The sequence below is a fragment of the Choloepus didactylus genome (assembly GCF_015220235.1).
Source record: "Choloepus didactylus isolate mChoDid1 chromosome 23 unlocalized genomic scaffold, mChoDid1.pri SUPER_23_unloc5, whole genome shotgun sequence".
Lineage (NCBI taxonomy): Eukaryota > Metazoa > Chordata > Mammalia > Pilosa > Megalonychidae > Choloepus > Choloepus didactylus.
The window spans coordinates 121595-143480 of record NW_023637599.1 but is presented as its reverse complement, the minus strand read 5'-3'; the positions used below and the strand labels follow the sequence as shown (position 1 = coordinate 143480).

The 21886-nt window shown below is 49.2% G+C and overlaps 1 protein-coding gene across 1 annotated transcript in view; it reads right to left on the bottom strand.

Annotated features, from left to right (window-relative positions):
- Nucleotides 1-21886, bottom strand: part of LOC119525071 (glycine-rich cell wall structural protein 2-like) — a 39457-nt gene that overhangs the window by 2751 nt on the left and 14820 nt on the right. The window contains exons 3-4 of the mRNA XM_037823724.1: nucleotides 4983-5297; nucleotides 1357-1419 (exon numbers count right to left, since the gene is read on the bottom strand). Of these exons, the coding sequence (XP_037679652.1) occupies nucleotides 1357-1419; nucleotides 4983-5297 (378 nt within the window). The remainder of the gene's footprint in view (nucleotides 1-1356; nucleotides 1420-4982; nucleotides 5298-21886) is intronic.

The following is a 21886-nucleotide window of genomic DNA, read 5'->3' as shown; positions in this document are numbered from 1 at the left end:
GTGCTGAGCAGGGACTGGAGAGCCCTTAAGTGCATAAAGATGAAAGCAAAATCACCATAGTGCACAAAAAAGGGGACTCCAAGATCCTGGGACCCTCAAGGGATTGGTGTGTGACTGGGATAAACAACCATCTACACAGACTTTTTGGAGAAGAAGAATAACATTTGACTTGGTCATGTCTCCCTCTTTCACACATGCCTTTGGAGTGACAGAGCATTCCTGGGGGGTTTATGGAAATTTTGAACATAAATTAATCACATGAAAAATAATGACAATGAGAGAACCACACAGAGGTAGGGGCTCTGCAGAAAATTATTGGAGAATGTGCCAGGAAATGACAGGTGGGAGCTCTCTCATCTGGGGTGGGCATAAATCTTCCCCAAAGTTGGCCTTGGAGCTGCTGTTGTGATAAGAGGAAAGAGGGAATGGGCAGAGCATGGGGGAAGAGCTACATCTGGGTCCTGTGGGGCTCTGGTAGGTTTGAGGAGCTGAGAGAACAGGGGCCATCCCTGTGGGAGTCGAGAATCAAAGCCAGAACGTGTATAAGTGACATTAGTTAAGAAAGAGGAATCTGGGGGTGAGGGGGTGATGGGGTTGTGAGGTCAGGGGTGGTAAAACAGAACTTCCAGGACATGAATCAGGTGACCTGGGCAGGTGCTGAGCAGGGACTTATGGCCTCCAGGTGGGTCCTCCTGGCCTGGGACAGGGTCCCTCAGGTGGGCTCCATCCAGCTCCCTGATGTCTCCATATTTTTCCTGGTGGCTGAGGACACTGGGTAGTGTGGCCACCAAGCTCCATGTGTGCCACCTCAATTCTGTCCCCTCCAATTGGTCTGGGGGCCCCTGGGCCCTGAGGGGGCCTCTGGTCCTGGACCCCATCTAGAGTCTTACAAGGGTGACCCAGCTCCGTTTTCCCCAATGCTCTCAGACCCACTGACCTGGCCGGGAACTCAGAGTGTTGTGGAGTTTTGGGCAGCCTGGGCAGCCTGGGGGTCTCAGATCTGAGTGCTCCAGGCCAAACTTGCTCATTGTTTGTCCTCAATCCTCCTGGGGCTGAGGGAGAGTGAGACACAGACAGGGGAATGGGTTTTTGTCTTATTTCCCCATCTGCTTGGTGTCATTTTGAGAAGCATCACTGTCACTATCTCACACCTGACAGTCATAGTCAGCCTCATCCTCAGCCCCAATGATGGTCAGGGTGGCCATGCTCCTGGAGTTGGACACACAGAATCACTCAGGGATCCCAGAGGGCCATTTGCTGTCCTCATATATGACCAGCTTAGGGACCTGGCCTGGCTTCTGCTGGTACCAATAAGTATATTTACCCCAATGCTATCTCCAGAGCAGGTGAGCCCACCTGTCTGTCCCAGGGCAATTGACATCAAGCATGGCTGGATCAGCTTGTAGGAGGTCATGGGGCCTGCAAGAGAGGAGAGGAGAGGTGGGCTAAAGTGAGGGGCTCATCCCCAGGAGATTACTGCACCCTCCTTCCTGGATTGAGCTCCAGGATTCTGTGACCCTAGAGGAATCCCCCTCACAGCAGCCCCTGCTCAGTGGCCCAGGGCTGCACTGGTGGAAGGAGCCTTTGCTGAAATTACAGTGACCCAATCATTTCTTGGCAGGTGCAGAGTCCTCTGGGGCTCACAACATCCCTGCTCATTGGATGGTCCTAGAACTGTCCTGGAGGTGGCCAGGGGATCCTGGTGGTAATGCTGGGATTACCCTGTCCCCAGGCCCTTCCTCTGCTCACCTGGCTCAGGAGAGACCCAGAGGTGTCTGGTCCATAGACCCACAAGCACTCTGTGGAGAAGCACAGATTCCAGGATCTTTTCTTAGCTCCCCCTTTGGAAGCTTTTTCATGCCATCATATCTGAACTTCAAAGACCCAGTGCAGTGATCCTCTCCCTCCCCATCTCACAGGTGACAACAAGAGGACACTAGGAGAGGGGATGTGCCTCCCCTGCTCCCCCTTCCTAAGCAGCAGGGACAGAATCAAATTCCTTCCTGGCAAGTGCTCCTAGAGACCCTGAGGCAGGATTGGTTCCTGCCTTCAGCTGTGAGCTCCTTGGACAGGTCAGGGATTCTTTGCCTCATGGTCTCCAGTATAAGGTCAGGGCCAGACTCAGGGCTGGTGCTGCCTGCTAGTTAAAGCAACAAAACTGGGCTGCATTCCCCAAGAACAACTCAAGTCATTTTTATTATAATTAATTTGTTTTCAATTGCTGGAGAAAACAGCAATCTTCAATACAAAGTTTAAGGTAATTAACCAAATCATGGTAAATTTAAGGAGATACTGATGTGTGCAGGTTCTGAGAAATTGAGAACAACATTCAACAACTTCCTCTGGACAAAGGGCAGGTCCAGGGACTCTGGGAGGTGCTTCCAGGGAAAGTGAAAGACAGCTGTAAAGGGGTGGGAGGTCAGAAACATGGGATCACAGGGAGGATGTGGTGTTTGGGGATATTTACAGCATTTAAACAGGACTGGGATCATCTGGGAGAGGAAATGAGTGTCTGGAACAGTTTCAGAAAAAGTCATGACATTGTCAAGAACTGCAGATGAGGAACATGGAGTCAGAAGAATTTGTACATGCCCCCTGGGGACAATCTGGTAGAGGAAGAAGAGCACCTGCTCCTTCAGGTCTGAGGTCTTCCTGGGGCCTGAGGGAAAGTGTGACATGGTCAGGGGAACAGTGTTTGTGTTTCACTTCCCTTCCATCTGTCACTGTGGGCTTCATCACTGCTATAACCCCCATGTGACAGTAACAGCCTCATCCTCAGACTGGGCCCTTCAAACTGCAGTCTCACAGCTTGTCCAAACATACTGGAGGCCTCAGTCTCTTTTTTGGCCAGGTGCTGACTTCTCAACATCCATTTCATGATAACACTGCCCTCTGCACGATGGGTGTCCTTTGTGGGAGTGATTATAACTAGATAGGACAACTTTTTGTATGAAGAATAAAACAAATATAAATTTCTGACTTGCCTCTTCAGATACTGTCTTTTCTCTTTCAATAGTGAGTTCCTGTGAAAGCTTGACTCCCCTAAAAGGATGACGAATAAAATGAATGAATGAATCTCTTTACTCAATATTGAAATTGACTCTGAGTTTTTCTTTGGCACACCTAGTCATTCAATTCAAATGATAAATGGACTGGGGAACAGGGTACAATACAAATTTGGTCAGAAATATCTGGTACAGTGAGATGTGGTCGGGAAGAAACACCCAAGAGTGGCTACAGATGTTCTCACCAGAAGCTTGGGTGGTCTGCTGTCTCCTTAGAGGTCCTACTGGCCAATTTCAGGGGGCATTGGAGAGGGACCTGGCAGGGCTGAGGCTGGTCTCCTGGAGCCTACCTGCCTGTACAGGGGATGAAGTCCTCAGAAGACATTTGCTATGATGCCTCCTAATGGGTGTAGTCGCAGGAAGCTTCTGACAGCATCTCTGGCCTGGTCTTCTGTGAAGTCCTGGGCATGGAGCAGAAGGAGGAGCTTGGGATTGTGCTGAGGGTTGGATCTTGGGGTTAGGCAAAGCAAGGAGTTGGGGGAACACTATGGAGATGAGTCAGCAGACTACCATGAGCAGGAGATAGGATCTGGGGAAGATGCTGATGGAACAGTTTGGGGACATGGTTAGGCCTGGAGAGGTGGGAGTTAATGAAATTGAGAGAGGCATGAGAGGCTCACAGGACTAGAGGTGACCTCTTGCAGAGGGAAGCAGGAGCCAGAGGGGATAAGGTGGGGAGTTCTCAAGCCAGGGTGAGGCCCGGTGGTGAACCTTGGGGCAGCCTGTTCTCTCCATCTGGAACCAGTCCCCCAATCACCTCTTTCTGGGCCTCTCATATGGCCGTTTCCATCAAAGGGCACAAGAGATCCTATAGGACTGGACCAGCTTACACGACATCTCTCATACCTGCACACAGAGTTGCTTATGTCCGTATCACTCCTTTCTCTTTCACTCTCACTTTTAAAACTTGGATGAACACTTGTTGGTTCTGAGAACTGAGACCTCCCATATCAATAGGACTTAACTATTAGTTTCAGGACATCTTGCTTAGGAGAATAAGGACATAAACCAATAAATAACATTACTACTTCCTTCAGGATATTCCTGAAAACTGATTATCCAGATAAATAGCTGTGCATTTGAGTAGAAGTTATCACCTGGGCAAACAGCAGGCACTTCAGACAAAAGCTGATGCTTTAAGATTTTATTCAAGACCAAGCTCATGTTATTCATCTTAGGGGGTCAGTTTCCTCCACTGAAAGACCTGCTTTAGCCACTCAGATGCATATCCCAAAATCCTATGGAATTCCACCCCTGACCTCCCTTTTCTTTCAGATGGCACTCTCCCTTAATACTTATCAACTTAGTATTGCCTGATAGGATATTCGATCAGCTTTGGGAAATTGGCTGTTGGTCATCCAAACCTCAGCAGTTTACAATGGAATAAACTGAAGCTCAGAGAGGCCAAAATGATGTCCCCATCTCTGAGGATTGTAAATGGAGGGATGATATGGCAAGGCTGCTCTCCATTTCAGGCTTCATCCTGGGGTCTCATCAATGAGACCAGGGCAGGAAGGGAGGGGCCATGTGAGCCAGACATGGGTGGAGGTTTTTGTCCCACTTCCCCATCTGCCTATGTCACTGTAAGCCTACTGGATGCTATAAAATCCCACTTGACAGGCAGCCTCATCCTCAGCATGGGCACTGCTGATGGTCAGGGTGGCCATGGCACCTGATTTGGAGCCAGAGAATCTGTCAGGGGTCCCCAAGGCCAGTTCACTGTTACCGTAGATGAGCAGTGCAGGGGCCTGGCCTGACTTCTGTTGGTACCAGAGGACATCATCCACTTCCATGCCATCATCCTGGCATGGAGCTCAGAAGAGCCCCGCTCGGCGTGTGCGCGCCCCTCTACCTCCGGGGCCGGCCCCTAGTTGCCCCGGAGTCCCAAGAGGCTGGCATGGGGGGGCGGCAACTTACCCAGAGCGAGCCGCAGAGTGAGAGCAACAGGAGGAGCGAGCAGGAGCCCGAGTCATCTTCCCCGCCGCGCCGTGCCCAGACGCCTGCCCGGTGTCCGGAGTCCGCTCGCCGCCGCCACCGCTCCCCCGCGCCTGCCCGGAACCTCCAGCCTGGCTGCGTCCGCCGCCCTCGCCGCCCGGGCTCCCCGGAACTAGGCCAAGTCCGTCGGCCTCGCAGCGGCCCGCGCCTCGGTTCCGCGGGATCCCAGCGGCAGGTGAAGCCGCGCGGCCGCCCCGCCGAGGCCCCGCCCCGCGCCCGGCCCCTGCGGTCGCTGCTCTACAGTCAGGCCTTAAAGGCGCAGCTCCCGGGTCCCCGCGCCCCCGTCCCGCACCGCCCCCTTCCCTTCCCCGCCCCCCCGGAATCAGCTCAGGGCAAGGAGAGTCCCCCTGGGGCCAAAGATGCCTAGGACACTCTGCCTCCCGGAGCCAAGCGGGGTACTGGGGTACCCGAGAGAAGTGAGGCCCTGCCCCCAAACCCAAGCACCCCTTTGGATGGGGAGCCCCTGCTGGCTTAGTCCCACTTCCTGGCCTGGCCAGCGGTGGGAGCCGGCACTTCCATTCTGCCCTCTCTTTAGTTTAGGAATTGTGTCTTCTTACCACATCCCGCGCCCCAGGCCTGCCTCAGAGCTTCAAGCCCAAGTGCAGATCACTCTCCGGAAGGCAGAGCTAATTAATAAAGAGTAGGATTAGGCCAAGGCTGGTCCTGCTCCTGATGTGCCCCTAAGGTTTGGAGGGGTGGTACTGCCTATCTGTGCGTCTATGCACTCGCTTAAGGCAGAGAAGGAGAAGACACTCTCAAAGGGAAAGGCTGTCTGCTGACCAGCAGCCCCCAAGATAGCCAGGAGCCAGCTCCCCTTGCTTCGCCTGAGCGATTTCCAAGGTGGAGGACATTTCACCAAATGAAAAATACGTCCAATTGAAAAGGGACTCAGGGTGTGTGCTCTTTTCCTTTTGGTGAAGGCACCAGGCCCAAGGCACGCTCCAAGTGAAGCCCACCACAAGGAAGCCTCCTCAGGCCTTGGCGGCTGCAGTCCCCTCTGTGCACCCACTGGGACCTCTGATTGGCTTCCAGTTCCCTTCCTGAGGCCGGTTGCTGGTCAGGCACATGTGCGCGCTCTGGTGCCCCCGGCTGCGACCCGGTGCTACACAGTCTGGCTGCGAGGAGCAGAGAGAGCAGCAAAGACCAGGGGTCCCTGGAAGGGCTTGGGTAGCAGAGGTTCGGTCCCTCCAGGAATATGGTTCCCCTTCTAGCATCCAGCGCTCATAACCTCAGGTGTGTCACCTTTTCCGTAAAAGCACTAGTGCGTGCTCCATGGTTATGGAGCTTGACAATGCAGCTGGGCCTTGACTCCCCCTCCTCTGAGGTTGCATCTGGGGGCGAATCCAATCCAGCTCGCTACCTGGTTTTGCACAACTTGCAGCTAGCTAAGAATGGTGGTTACAATTTTAAGTGTTTGGGGGAGGAGGTTAAATGGACAAGGTTATTTTGGTGATGTGAAGTTTACATGAAATTCACATTTGTATCCATAAGTAACTTTTTTGTTGGAACACAGACCGGTCCGTTCCCTGCTGTATTGTCTCTGGCTGCTTTCCTGCTGCATCACCAGAGTGGATTAATTGCAACAGAAACTGGGCTTACTGCTTGCAAAGCCTAAAATACTTATTACCTGGCTATTTAAAGAAAAAGTTTGCAGGTCATTTGTTTACTTGTACTTTTTCTTCTTTGATTTATTGACCAGTTCAGCCAGAAGTTTGTTTAAATTAATAATCTTTTGAAGAACCAGCTTTTTATTTTGGTAATCTTCTGTAAAGCTATTCTCTCCTTTATTTCATTTGTATTTTCCCCATTCTTTATAATTTCTTCATTCTTGACCCTGTGGGTTTGCTCTGTTGCTACTCTTCGCAACTTTTTAGAAACAAGTCTAGCTCATTGTTTACACCCTTCTCCCATATGTTTAATGCTACAAATTTGGCTTTAACTACTCATTTAGCTTTGTCTCACAACTTTTGACTGTAATATGTTCGTTATCACTCAATTTCATGTATTCCCTAATTTGCCTAGTGATTCTCTTTTACTGCAAGGGTTATGTGGAAATATTTTGTTGTTTTCCAAAAATGTGGGATTTTTTTTAAAAAGCTATTCCTTTATCAATTTGTAAATTTGTGGTGTTATAGTCAGATTCAATCCTAACAACTTTTAACATTTTGCTTTCTCAAAGTCAAGCCCTAAAAAATATCTTTTTATTCCCAACAGTTGCAAAGAATTTGTTCTTTCACCTTGAAAAAAAAATGAAGTGCTAAAAATGGTTAATATGTTTTAAGTTGCATAAGAAATGTTTAGACAATATTATAAAAATATTTTTCTAACCTTTTGGTTACTGATCTGCGTAATATTACACAACAGTGTGGAAGCAAGTTATTTTATGAAATGTTACATGTCACAGATACAGCCAAATTTCCTTGTCGGTTGCATTGTTTTACTCTGATGCTTCTCTGAAAGTGCTTGCAGTTAGCTACAAGTCAGGGCTTCATCTTCAATAACAACAAAGAAAGACTTTTAAAAAGAGACAAGGCAAGCATATAAATTATGTTCTATCCATTATTTAATATAACCCCAGTAAAACTATAAAGAAAAATAAATTAGACCTCTGTTGTTTTTTTTTTTAGCTTGTACTTTTTTTATTAAATTCAGTTTTACTGAAATACATTCACACACCATACAATCATCCATGATATACAATCCACTGTCCACAGTATGATAACATAGTTATGCGTTCATCACCATAATCTATCTCTGAACATTTTCCTTACATCAGAAAGAACCAGACAAGAATAAAAAATAAAAGTGAAAAAAGAACACCCAAATCATACCCCATCCCACCCCATTTGTCCTTTAGTTTTTATCCCCATTCCTCCACTCATCCATACACTAGATAAAGGGGGTGTGATCCACAAGGTCTTCACAATCACACTGTCACCCCTTGTAATCTACATTATTATATGATTGTCTTCAGGAGTCCAGACTGCTGGGTTGGAGTTTGGTAGTTTCAGGTATTTGCTTCTAGCTATTCCAATACATTAAAGCCTAAGAGGTGTTATCTATATAGTGCATAAGAATGTCCACCAGAGTGACCTCTCGACTCCATTTGGAATCTCTCAGCCACTGAAACTATTTCGTCTCATTTTGCATCCTCCTTTTGGTCAAGAAGATACCCTCAGTCCCACGATGCCGGGTCCACATTCATCCCCAAGAGTCATACTCTGCGTTGCCAGGGAGATTTACACCCCTGGGAGTCAGGTCCCACGTAGGGGGGAGGGCAGCGAGTTCACCTGTCGAGATGGCTCAGTTAGAGAGAGAGAGGTAGACCCCTGTTTTAATTGAAGTGCTTGCATATTTAAACCAGACTTCTGGTACTGCGCCTGCATGCTCTCTCCCCATCGGAGATACTGGTGAGACCTGTTTCTGTGGTCCCTAGAACTATGACGGTGTCAACCCCTTCACATGGACATGCTCCTTCTGTTCTCTTCTGGATTCTGACCATTTCTTTGTCTGTTTTGGGTTATAAAAGTCCAAACAACTCTTCTCACTCTGAAGTGGTCTTGGAAAGATTTATTTTTCCTCCAGTTCTGTGTTGATACATCTTCAATAAACTACTGTCTCAGCAAAGAAAGAGACTTGTTTCTCTATTTGATATGGGATCAGGCAGACCTGACTATTTAGAACCAGGTTTTCTAACAGTATCAAGATCACACAATCTAAGTATGACCAATACTTTGCACTTAAAGAGTTCTGTTCATAGTTAAAAGTAAGACATCATAGATTTAAAGATATGTGCAATGTGTAAAATTTATATATGTGAACTGACATCCTTAGGCCTAACCATAACTGCAGTTTTTGTATTTTACTATTAAATAAACTCTAGTCTTTATTTGGATTTCACTGGATTTTCCATTATTGTCCTTTGTCTGTTCTGGAATTCCATCCAGGATACCACAACACATTTAGTCATCACATCCCTTAGCCTACTCTAGTCTGTGACAGTTTCTCAGACTCTCCTTGTTTTTCACAACCTTGGCAATTTTAAAGAGTAACTACTGGTCAAGTGTTTTGTAGACTGTCCCTCAATTTGGGTTTGTCTGCTGTTTTTCTTATCACACATGGGTTATGGGTTTTTAGGAATACTACAAAAGTGATGAGCCCTTCTCATCACTTCACAGCAGGGATACCTGCTCTCAACCTGACTTCTCACTGGGGAGTTAGCCTTGAACAACTGGCCGAGGATTATGTGACAAGTTTCTCCACTGTAAAGGTATTTTCCCCTTTTCACACACTTCATGGAAGCAAGTTACTAAGTCCAAACTACACTCAGGTAATGGAGGGGTTTGGAAATGGGGAGGAAGGGAGTAAAATTCCACCACATTGGGGAAGTGTATCTACATAAGTTATTTGGGATTCTTTGGTAAGGAAGATCAAAGTGAAATTCCAAATTCAATACATCAATCACACTAGCCACAGAACAAGAGATCAAGTCACATGTGTTTAGTGGCTATTATATTGGATAGTGCAGATACAGAACATTTCCATCATCTCAGAAATTTTTCTGGAGAGCAGTGATTTGATTTTTCAACCTTTCTTCTTTTCAAACATATGAATTTAAAGATATAAATTTCCAAAAAAAATGCTTTCACTCATTCCCATAAATATTTTTGTTTCCGTAATTTGGATCTATGGATTATTCAGCACCAGGTGCAGGACTAGAATGGGGAAAACAAGGAGCCTCAAGCACAAAATGAAGGAGCCGCTGCTTCTCAGGTCTGTGAAGGTGCAGGGAGAAATGACACTTTGCACCTTAGGCCCCTTGCTTGCCTCACCCTATGCCCAGCTCTGTTTAAAAATACATTGCTAAATATTTCAAAACTATTGTTTGCTTTTTAAAAATTAAATGCTATTGATTTCTAGTTCAATTCCACTACTGTCATGGGTAGCTGCAAAAAGCTCCACAGCTAGTATCATAATTAATGGTGAATTATCAAACATAATTTTAAGAACATGATGCAAATGCCTGCTACAGCCACTTCAAGTCAACAGAGCATCTACTATAGCCAAGAAAATTTAAGACCAAAGCTGCAGCACTTAAGATCCCAGATACACAGACTTATATAAAGCTGCAATAATTAAATTAAGGTAGAATTAGGCACAAAGAGAGAGAACTGGACAAACAGAATGGAATAAAATCCAGAAATATATAGTCACTTACCTGGTTCACACAAAGGTTTTCTGCAATACAGTGGGGGAAACAGTGGTCTTTTCAGTAAATGGTGCTGGCGAATTTGGATATGCATATGGGAGTTTATTAACCTTGATGTCTTAATTTCTCACACCTTAAGCAAGAATCAATTTGAGATAGATCATAAATCTAAATGTAAAAAGTTAGATAGTAAAACTTACAGAAGAAAACATAGCTGGAATATCTTAAATTTCTTAAAAAGATACACAAAGCATCAACCATAACGTACATAAACATATGCATTAAACCACCACCAGATCAAGACAGGACACTTCAGTGCCCCAGCATTGCCCTCAGCCCCCTCCCAACTGACAACTGAATTTAAAAAAAGTCACGATTTAAACAGGCACTAAATGAGATACCACTACAACCTCAAGTGGATGTCAGTACCAAGTTTTGGAAAGGATTTGTATCAAGAGAACTCTCAGTATATCTGGTGGGAATATACATTGTTTCTATTACTTTTGAAAAAAAATATTTGATATTATCTACATTTTATCTGTAGTTCCATCACTTCTCATAGCTGTATATACCCAAGAAAAAGTGAGTCCATGTGCCCACTGAGAGATGCACAAGACTGTTCATAGCAGCTTCATTAGAAACAGCCAAAGAGTCAGCTGAAAGTCCATCAACAGTAAAATGGATACATAAAACTGTGCCATATTCATTTACTAGACATCCACCAGACCATGAAAAGGAATGCATTACTGGGACACACATCCAGGATGCATCTACAGACATTATTTAAAAGAAGACAAAGACAAAAAGATGCTGAGTGATTTCATTTATTTAAAGTTAAAAAACAGACAAAACTAACCCATGAGAATAGAGATTAGAATAGGTGTTACCTAGGGGGAAGGTGACTGGAAGGGAATATAAGGAAAACTTTGGGCTACTTCTTTTTTTTCTTTTTTTTAATGCAGTTTTATTGAGATATATTCACATACCATATGATCATCTGAAATGTACAATCAGCTGTTCACAGTATCATCATATACTTATGCATTCATCACCACAATCCATTTTTGAACATTTTAATCACTACAAAAAATAAAAATGAGAATAAAATTAAAAGTAAAAAAGGACACCCAAACATTTCATACCCGTCCTCCCCACTATTGGTCATTTACTTTTTGTCCCCATTCTTCTACTCATCTGTCCATAAACTGAGTAAAGGGAGTGTGAGCCACAAGGTTTTCACAGTCACATGGTCACATCATGTAAGCTATATAGTTATACAATCATGATCAAGAATCAAGGATACTGGATTGCTGTTCAACAGTTTTAGGTATTTCCTTATACCTATTTCATTAAACCAAAAACTAAAAAGGGATATCTATATAATGCATAAGAATAACCTCCGGAATGACCTCTCAACTCCATTTGACATCTCTCAGCCACTGAAATTTTGTTTCATTTCTCTCCCTCTTTTCGGTTCATAAGGCTTTCTCAATCCCATGATGCCAGGGCCAGGCTCATCCCCAGGAGTCATGCCCCATGATACCAGGGAGCTTTGGACACCTGGGAGTCATGTCCCATATGTGGGGGTGGGGATATGAGGACACCCTGCAGAGTTGGATTAGAGAGAGACCAGATCTGAGCAACAAAAGAGGTACTCTTAGGCATAGTTATAAGGAGTCTTAGCATCTCCTTTGCAGGAACAAGCTTCATAATTAAAAGCCCAAAAATCAAGGGCTCAGCCTACCAAACTGGTAGTCCCCGATGCTTGAAAGAATATCATGGAATTAATATTGCCCTGTGTTCCAGTTTGCTAATGCTGCCATTATACAAAATACCAGCAATGGATTGGCTTTTATAAAGGGGATTTATCTGGTTATGCAGTTATAGTCTTAAGGCCATAAGGTGTCCAAGGTAAGGCCACAAAAATAGGGTACTGATAGCTGGATAAGTATAAAATATTCAAAGTAATTCTTTAGCTGGAAAATGGTTAGCATAGTCTTCAATAGCCAATAAAGGAAAAAGAAAAAGAAAACTGTTTATTAAGATCACTTCACTCAAGCAACTTTAAGTTATTCTGACCATGAAAAGCCCTTGTTTAAGTAACTTGCTATTGCTCTAATCTCAACAACAAAAACATATTCTCTGCTCCCAGAAACTTTCTCAGCATTGCTTGCAGTAAGATATGAGGGATGTAACCATACGGTCTCATAATCAGGACCTTGAAAAACAAGGCTGGATGAGGGGAGGACCTGAAGGTAACAAGGAGATGCTGACCAAACTGCTTTCTCTCTTCTTTTTTTTTTTTCCTTTCTACTTTCTTCTGGCTTCTGGCCATTTCTTTGTCTGTTTGGGGTTTATAAAAGCCCAAATAATTCTTCTCACTCTGAACTGGTGCTGAAAAGCTTTTTTTTAACTCCACTTCCTGGTTGATGCATCTTCAATAAACTCACCTTCTCACCAAACAAAGAGACCTGTTTCTCTGTTTGATGGGGGATCAGGTGGGCCTTACTATTTAGAAACGTGTTTTCAAACAGTAACTGTACCTTCACTGGAGAAAGGCCATTGGCATGTGGAAAATATCTGTTAGCTCTGACGGCACGTGGCTGGCATTTGCTGATCCTGGGTTGTGTTCCAGCTCTTCTGTCAGCTCCTGTGCATTGTTCAAAATGTTGCTCTTGGGCATTTTGTCCTCTCTTTGCTGCAGCTCCTCTTCAAAATGTCACCCTCAGTTGCACTCTCTTGGCTGAAGCTCTGAACTTCTCTCTGAGCACATACACGGGGCTCTAGTAAACTAATCAAGGCCCATGCTGAATGGGCAGGGCTTCAATTCCATGGACATTATCTAATCACAGTTATCACCTACAGTTGGGTGGGTCACATCTCCATGGAAATAATCTAATCGAAAAACTCCAACTTTCACTAATAGGTCTGCCCCCACAAGATTGCATCAAATTATATGGCTTTTTCTGGGGGACATAATAAATACAAATTGGCACACCACAGCAGTACCCAGAACTCTTCAGAGCACAGTCCACCCTCTGACTCACTCTGCTCAGGGGATGGCATTCCCATGGCCAGAAGTTCCTGGTCTGGGGACTGACTTCTACCTACTGTCTTTGCACTGTATTCTCTAGGGATCCCTTTTCTTCATTAGAGTTCTCTCCTTTAGAGGGTGTAAAGGATGGTGAGGTCATGAAAAGCAGACGGACCTGGAGTTCTCCAAAACAAGCAAGCTTATAGCTAAGTCATTTTTAGACTGTGAGGAAGCACTTGAACACAAAAAAGATGAATTCTAAAGCAACCATGACTGTTACTGACAATCTGTTGAAGGAAGTCTCTGAGCTAAAAGATGCACTCAGAGTTCATGAGCAAGAAAAGTAATGGTTGCTGCATATTTTCTTTTCAGCTTGGTGACACAAGAAGGACAGGATTTAAAGAACATCCCAGAGATCCAGCTCTCCCTCAGCACATTAGCAGATGATAAGGGGAGTTGGAAACAAGTTCCTGAGGAATCCCAGGCCCTGAGGATGATCATGCTGAGTAAGGGAGTCCTTGGCTGAGCTTCAACTGGTCCAGCATGATCATCCCCAGGGCCTGGGTTTCCTCAGGAACATGTTCACAACTCCCTTTGTTATAATGTACACAGGGAAAACTGACTCTCCAGCATGACCTTTAAATCCTGTCCTTCCTGGGTCACCAAGCTAAGAAGTCAAATCTGCAGCAACCTTAAGTCTTCCTGCTCATGCACTCTGTTAACACAGAGACTTCCTACAACAGATTGTCAGTAACACTCATGGTGGCTTTAGAATTCATCTTTGTGTGTTCAAGTACTTCCTCACAGACTAAGAATGACTTACCTACAAGATTTCTGGTGTTGCCGAGCTCATGCAACTCCAGGTCCATTGCTTTTCACAACCTCACCATCCTTTACACTCTTTAAACAAGAGAACTCCAATGAAGAAAAGGACTCCCCAGTAGATGCCATGCAAGGATAGTAGGTTGAAGTCAGTCTCCAGACCAAGGTCTTCTGGCCATGGGAATGCCATCCCCTGGGTACAGTGAGTCAGAGGGGGAACTGTGCTCTGAGCAGTTCTGGGGACTGCTGGACCTCAAATCTGGGCCCTAAATTATCAATATTTCCTAGTCCACCTTGTCCTGGGTTACTTGGCAGGCGGCTGTCACCAGCACTCTGGGTGTCAATTTTCCAATGGATCAGCAGTGGCAGGAAGATGGAGGACTATGATGAGGGTTCTACAGGTGGGTGGAGCTCCATGGGGCATTGATCACATGTCTGTGGCTGCCAGTGGGTCTCTGAGGGCTCAAAGATAGACTCTTGGGACAGGGGTTCTGCAGGCAGGAGGGGTCCAAGGGGCATTGAGTGTGGATCCATGACTGCTGGTGGATCTTTTGGGGCTCAGTGATGGATGTTTGGGGCAGGGGTTTTGTCCACAGGAAGGAATACATGGGGCATGGAGAGCGGGTCCATGCCTTATGGTGGATTAGCAGAGGCTGGAAGACAGAAACTTTGGTGAAGGGGTCTAGAGGCAGGAGATGCTCCATTGGGTGTGAAATGCAGGTTGGCAGCTGCCAGTTGATCAGCGGGGGCTTGGAGATGGATGGTTTGGACAGGGGATCCTCAGTCATGATGGGGACTGAGAGGTGCCAAGTGCAAGTCTGTGGCTGCCAGTGGATCAGGTTAGGCTCAAAGGTGGACAGTTTTGACAGGAGTTGGGCTGGAAAGAGGTCATCCAAGGGGCATGAAGGTCCACAACTGCTGGTGGCTTGTTGGTGGCTCAAAGTTGGACAGTCCTGACAGGACTCATACACACCAGGAGTCATCCAAGGGGCATTGAATGTTGGTCCGTGACTTCTGGTTTATCCCTGGGGGCTTGGTGTCGGATGGTTGTGACAGGGATTTTGCAGGCAGGAAGCAGGCCAAGCATAACCATGGGCAGGTCCCCAGCTGCCAGTGGACCAGCAGGGGCTGGAAGGTTAACAGTTCTGACAGAACTAGTGCAGACCAGAAGTCATCCATGGGGCATTGATTGTGGATCTGTGACTTCTGGTTGATGAGTGGTGGCTTCAAGTTGTGTGGTTGGGACGTGGGTTCTGTAGGCAGGAAGTGATCTAATGGTTGCTGATTGTAGGTTCACAGCTGCCAGTGGATCTTTGGGACTTTGAAAGTGAACAGTTCTAACCAAAGTTGTGCACACCAGAGGTCATACAAGTGGCAGTGTGCTTTGTTCCACGACTTCTGGTGGATCAGTGGGGGCTTGAAGTTGGATGGGTGGGACATTGTTCTGCAGGGGGGATGTGATCCAAGGGTTGTCAAGTGCAGGTCCATGGATGCTTGTTGTTTGGCAGGGGCTCAAAGGTGGACAGTTCTGACAGGACTTGTGCACACCAGAAGTCATCCAAAGGGCATTGAGTGTGGGTCCATGACTTCTGGTTGATCAATGGGGGCTTGAAGTTGTGTGGTGGGGACAGGGGTCCTGCAGGCAGGTGGTGGTCCAAGGATTGCTGAGTGCATGTCCACTTCCACCAGTGGATCATTGTGGGCTGGAAGTTGGATGGTTGGGATAGGAGTTGTGCAGGTGGTGGGTCTACCCAGGGGCATCGAATGTGGGTCCACGGCTGTCAGTGGATCAGTGAGGACTCAAAGTTGGATGGTTGGAACTGGGTTTCCCCAGGCAGGAGGGGGCACATTGGGTGTTGAGTGTGGGTCCACATACTCCCTGGCCCACAAAAGGAAGTGAAGCAGGATGCCACCCAGGGGGACCCCATTGTTTGGGCGGGGTTCCTGGTATGGGGTGTGTGTGTGAGGGAGGACCCCTCCACTGACCTGAGCAGGTCGGCCAGAAGGAGCAGGAGCAGCAGCAGTGGTGCCATCTCAGCTCACTCAGCCTTTCTGCTCAGCCTCAGGCCCTAGTAACTGCCTTGGATCCAGGCCCCGCCCCCAAACCCACCCACCAATCAGCTGGCGGAACTCAGCTTGCTTCTTGTGACATCACCACTTTCTCTCCCCATGAGGTCACCTTCCCCTCCCCCGTGACGTCAGCGCCCTCCATCCCCCAGCCCCCTGCTTGTGCCCTGCTGATTCCCTGCCCAGGGGACCTTCCCCACCACCATCCTCCCTCCGTGCAGCCCCCGCCTCCCTCAGTCTGTCCTGGATGTGGCCACTGGGTTGGGGGTGGTGACCAGCACTCGGGCCTCACCTGAAGTGACTGTGGGCAGCCTGGGGAGCTGCCACCACCACGTTTCCTCGGGGACCCGGAGGGCTCTGGGATGGGGCAGGGAGGGGGACTCCCAGTACCATGGTGCAGTTTAGCCCAGAGTCCTGCCCCTGCCCAAAGCCGTGACCAACTCACTGCAGGTGGGTCTGGGGTCTCCATGGGGAACATGCTCACCCCTCACCTGCCAGTGCTGCCCCCACTCCCTTTGCTGGTGGAGCTTCAGGCTCTGACACTGGGTCTGTGGACTGAGAACTTCAGGGGAGGGGAGACCCCAGTGCAGGGGAGGGGAGACCCCAGTGCAGAGGTGTGTGCTGGGGAGGCTCCCACACCAGGAGGGGCCTTGAGCTCAGGAAATGCATGTCTGGGCCAGTCACACTCGTGCCTCCTGGGCTGGGCTGGCAGCACTCTGGGGGTGTGAAAGCAGCTCCTGCCTCAATGCCTTCCCCCTAACAGCAGGAGCTCACTGGGGTCCGCAGGCCCAGTCTAATGGGACAGTGTCTCCCTGGCTCCCTGACCCCCTGGGGCGATCATGTGATGGACTTTTAGTAGAGGGTCTCTACAGGGTTTCCACAGAAGATCTGACATGGAACAGCGGCCCCCTCACTGCCATTCCAGGGCTCCCAGGGGGGCTCCTCATTCCCCTCACACCTGCCAAGCTCCCTCCCCTTCAGCCACTGTGACATTTTTCCAGTTGTGGGAACTGGGTGTTCACACCCCCTGGCCAGTCCTGCTGTCATTCGTGTCTCTGTCATTTCCTCCCTGGCCCCAGCACTAGGACACACACCCCCACCTCCCACAGCTTCCTCCTCTGTGTCCTCATCACACCCGGGGTGATGCCTGTGTGTGCTCATCAGATTCCTGCCTGCCCTTCCCCAGGAGGGTCACAGGGTCACCCTGGCTTTATCCAGTGCCTCTGTGCTCCACTCCTGAGCATGGCACCAGCACAGGGAGGTACTCAAACATGTCTGTGCCCACCCCCCACCTTATATGACTCTGCTCCTGTGGGATCAATATGTCCCAAGTCAGCAGATGCAGCCCCAATAAAGCTTGGGGTCTGTCCACCCAGGACAGTTTCTCCCCATCCATGTTCTCACCATCCACCTTCAGGCAGGTGACTTCCACAGCCCTCTACTTTCAACTGTGCATGTGCTGATGCTGGGAAGCAGCCCATGCTGGGGTCCAAGCTGTGGGGTGTGCATGCATGGCCCTGGACTCAGGGCTGACACAGCCACCTGCTCACCCAGCCCGGTCTCACGGGAAATGCATAAAGCTCCCCAAGTCCTCTGCCTTCTTGTGCTGTGCAATCCTGGAGACGTCTGGTGGAGGAGGTGGCAGTCAGTCCTCCAGCCTGTCCATTCCAGAGCAGGGGCCCAGGGGATGTACAGGGACAGTGCAGCCATCCTCTCCGCTGGCTGGAGACACCCCTCCCCTCCCAGAGAAGAGCCAGGCTGGAGGTCCTGTGGGGCTGGACTGGATGGGGACAGACCCTGCTGTGTGGGGTGATGAGGGGAAGGTTGCTGAGCTCTGGGGGGACAGGGATGCCTGAGGGCTGGAAGGAGGGATTCTGGGTGGCCCAGCCTGAGTCAGGGAGGAGATGCAGACCAGGGGCAAGCCCAGGGTTCCCAGCTGCCTTCCTGGGAGCCCAGGCCCTAAGGCTGACAATAGGTGGGGACTCAACATTGCAAAGGTGCAGAGAGCAGGCCACCTTGCACCTGTGCACAGGGGCCTGTGTGGAGACGGACCCCCACATGTGCACACAGTGTCAGGGGTACCACCCCTCCCTCACCTGGACACACAACCCCTCACTCTCTTCTGTGCACCAGCTTCCAGGCCAGCTCCCACCAAATCCAGAGTGTTGGAATGTACCAATCCCGAAAAGGGGGAGGCATGACTTTGGTTTCCCTCCACACAGGTGGATTTGGCTGGAAGCAGGGGGATGAGGAACACACAGAAGAGGACCTGGCTTCTGTTATCCTATCAACAGTCCTCAGTGATTCTCCCATAACCAGCATGTGGGAATGTGGGCCCCAAGCCTGGCCTTCCCCACAAGGTGATGATGATGGAACACACCAGGAGGGCAGGTGAGTCTGAGGGGACCATGGCTACCTGGGCAGCCGAGGAGGGTGCACCCTCTGCCCTCGTGGGCAAGTGAGGCTGCACAGACCACAGAGGACAGGAGGGCTGGGGCTTTGGAGTGACAGGGTGGGTGAGGGTGTAGGCTGAGGCCAAGCTAGGAGCCCATATACCTGTGGGGTACATGAGCGGAGGCTGGGGATCAGCTCAGAGCCCACATCTCCCCAATATAGATGGGTAGAGGTGTGAGCCCAGCTTGGAGCCCATATTACTATGGAATAGACAGGTGGAGGCTCTGAGCCCATATTCCCACAGTATAGATAGGTGGAGGAATGGGCCAAAGTGAGGAGCCCCAATACCTGTGGGTAGATAGGTAGAAGCTGGGGCCCGGCTCAGAACCCATATACCTGTGGGAAAGATAGGTGGAGGCAGGCTTCCAGCTTGTAGCTCATATACCTGTTGGGTAAACAGTAAAGCCTGGGATGTGGCTGGGAGCCAGATCCCCACAGGGCAGACAGGTGTAGCCTGGAGTCCAGCTTGGAGCCCATATTCCTGTGGTGTGGACTGGTAGAGCTGTGGGGCCTAACTTGGAGCACATATACCTGTTGGGTAGGTGGGTGGAGGCTGGAATCTGGCTGGCTGCCCATATTGCCACAGTGTAGATGGCTGTAGTCTGTGTCCCAGCTTGGAGTCCATATACCTGTGGTGTAGACAGGTGGAGATGTGAGGCCCAGCTAAGAGCACATATACCTGTGGGGTAGGTGGGTGGAGGCTGGGACCTTATGGGAGCCCATATCACCATACTGTAGGTGGTTGTAATCTGTGTCCCAGCTGGGAGTCCATGTATCTGTGGTATAGAGAGGTGGAAGCATGTGGCCTAGCTAGGAGCCCATATACCTATAGTGTAGATAGGTTGACATTAGAGCCTGGCTTAGAGCCCAGATAACTGGTGTAGACAGGTGGAGATGTGAGGCCCAGCTTGGAGTCCATACACCTGTGAGGTAGATGGCTGGGGGCCGGGGCCCACCTCAGAGCCCATAGTCCCACAATGTAGATGGGTGGAATCTGGGGACTGGCTTGAAGCCCATATCCCCACAGTGTAGACAGGTGGGGGTGTGGAGCCTGGCTTGTTGTCCATCTAACTGTGGTGTAGAGAGGTGGATGCCATGGCCCAGCTTTGAACCCAAATGTCTGTGGGGTAGCCAGGTGGATGTGAGGGCTTCATTCAGAGCCAATATCCACACAATGTAGACATTTGGAGGTGTGGGGCTGTGCTTGGAGCCTGTATACCTGTGGGTATATGGGTGGAGGCTGGGGGTCTGCTCAGACCCATAACCCAGCAGTGTAAGTGGGTGTAGGCTGGGGTCAAGCTTGCAGCACATATAGCTGTGGTGAAGACAGGTGGAGGTGTGGGGCCCAACTTGTAGCACATACAACTGTGGGCTAGGTGGGTGGAAACTGGGGCCTGGCTAGGAGCCCATATCCACACAGTTTACACGGGTGGAGGCTGGGCCTAGATGGGAGACCACATATCTGTGGGATTGTCAGGTGGAGGCTTGGTCCTGGCTCGGAACCCATATAACTGTGGTATAGATAGGTAAAGGCTAGAGTCTGGGTTGGAGCCCAGATAACTGTGGTGTAGACAGGTGGAGATGTGGGTCCCAGCTTGGAGCCCATATAGCTGTGGGGTAGATGGCTGGAGGTTGGGGCCCAGCTTGGTGCCCATATTCACACAGTGTAGACACCTGGAGTCTAGGGCCCAGCTTGGAACCCATATAACTGTGGGGTAAATGGGTGGAGGCTGGGGCTCAGTTCAGAGCCTATATCCTCACAGTGTAGATGGGTAGAGGCATGGGGCCTAGCTCAAGCCCGAAGTCTCACAGTGTAGATGGGTGGTGCTGGGGCATGACTCAGAGTCCATATATCCACAGTGTAGACTGTTGCAGGTTGGGGCCCAGCTAGGAGCACATATACCTGTTGGGTAGGTGGGTGGAGGCTGCGGTCTAGCTCAGAGCCCATATCCTCAAAGTGTAGACAGGTGTAGGCTGGGGCCCACCTTGGTACTCATATACCTGTGGTGTAGACAGGTGGATGCTGGGGTCAGGCTCAGTGCATGTATTCCCACATTGTGAAAGGGTGGAGGCTGGGATTTGGCTCAGAGTCCAAATTCCCTCAATTTAGATGGGTTTAAGCTGGGGCCCAGCTTGGAACCCATATACCTATAGGGTTGACAGGTGGAGGCTAAGGCCCAGCTCAGAGCCAATACACCTGTGGACACCTCCAGGCTGGAACCTAGCTCAGAGGCTAAATAACTGTGGTGGAGACAGGTGGATGCTTGGGGACTAGCCTGGAGCCCATATACCTTCATGATAGATGGTTGGATGTCAGGACCCAGCTCAGAGCCCGTATTCCCAAAGGGTCAACATGTGGAGGCTGGGGCCATGATCAGACCCCATACATCTGTGGTGTAGACTGGTGGAGGCTGGGTCCCAGCTTGGAGCCCATATACTGTTGGGTAGACAGGTGGAGGCTAGGGCCCAGCTGGGAACCATAAACCCATGGTGTAGATGGGTAGAGAAATGGAGCCCAGCTTGGAGCCCACATATATGTGGTATAGACTGATAGAAGCTGGTGTCCAGCTAGAAGCCCATATCCCCACAGTGTAGACAGGTGTAGCCTGGGGCCAAGCTTGGAGCCCATATAACTCTGTGGTAGACAGGTGGAGGCTGGGGCCTGTCTCAGAGCCCATATCCCCACAGTGTAGTTGGTTGGAGGCATAGGTCCCAGCTTGGAGCCATAAACCTGTGGTGTAGACAGGTGGAGGCTGATGCCTGTCTCAGAGCCTGTATCCCCATAATGTAGATGGGTTGTGCCGTGGGGCCCAGCTTGGGGCCCATATACCTGTGGTGTAGACAGGTGGAGGCTGGGGCCCAGCTTGGAGCCTATATACTTGAGGTATAGACAAGTGGAAGCTTGGGTCCAGTTTGGAGCCCATATAATTGTGGTTTTGACAGGTGGAACCTGGGGCCTGGCTCGGAGTCCAGACAACTGTGGTTTTGACAGGTATAGGCATGGGGACCAGTGTGGAGCCCATATAACTGTGGGGTAGATGGATGGAGGCTGGGACCAGGCCCAGAGCCCAAATTACTACAATGTATATGAATGGAAGGTGGGGCCCAGGTTGGACCCCATATATTTGTGGGGTACACAAGTGGAGGCTAGGAAGCAACTCAGAGCCAATATCCACAGAGTTTAGATGGGTGGAGAAGATGGGCCTGGCTTGGAACCCATATACCTGTGGTGTAGATGGG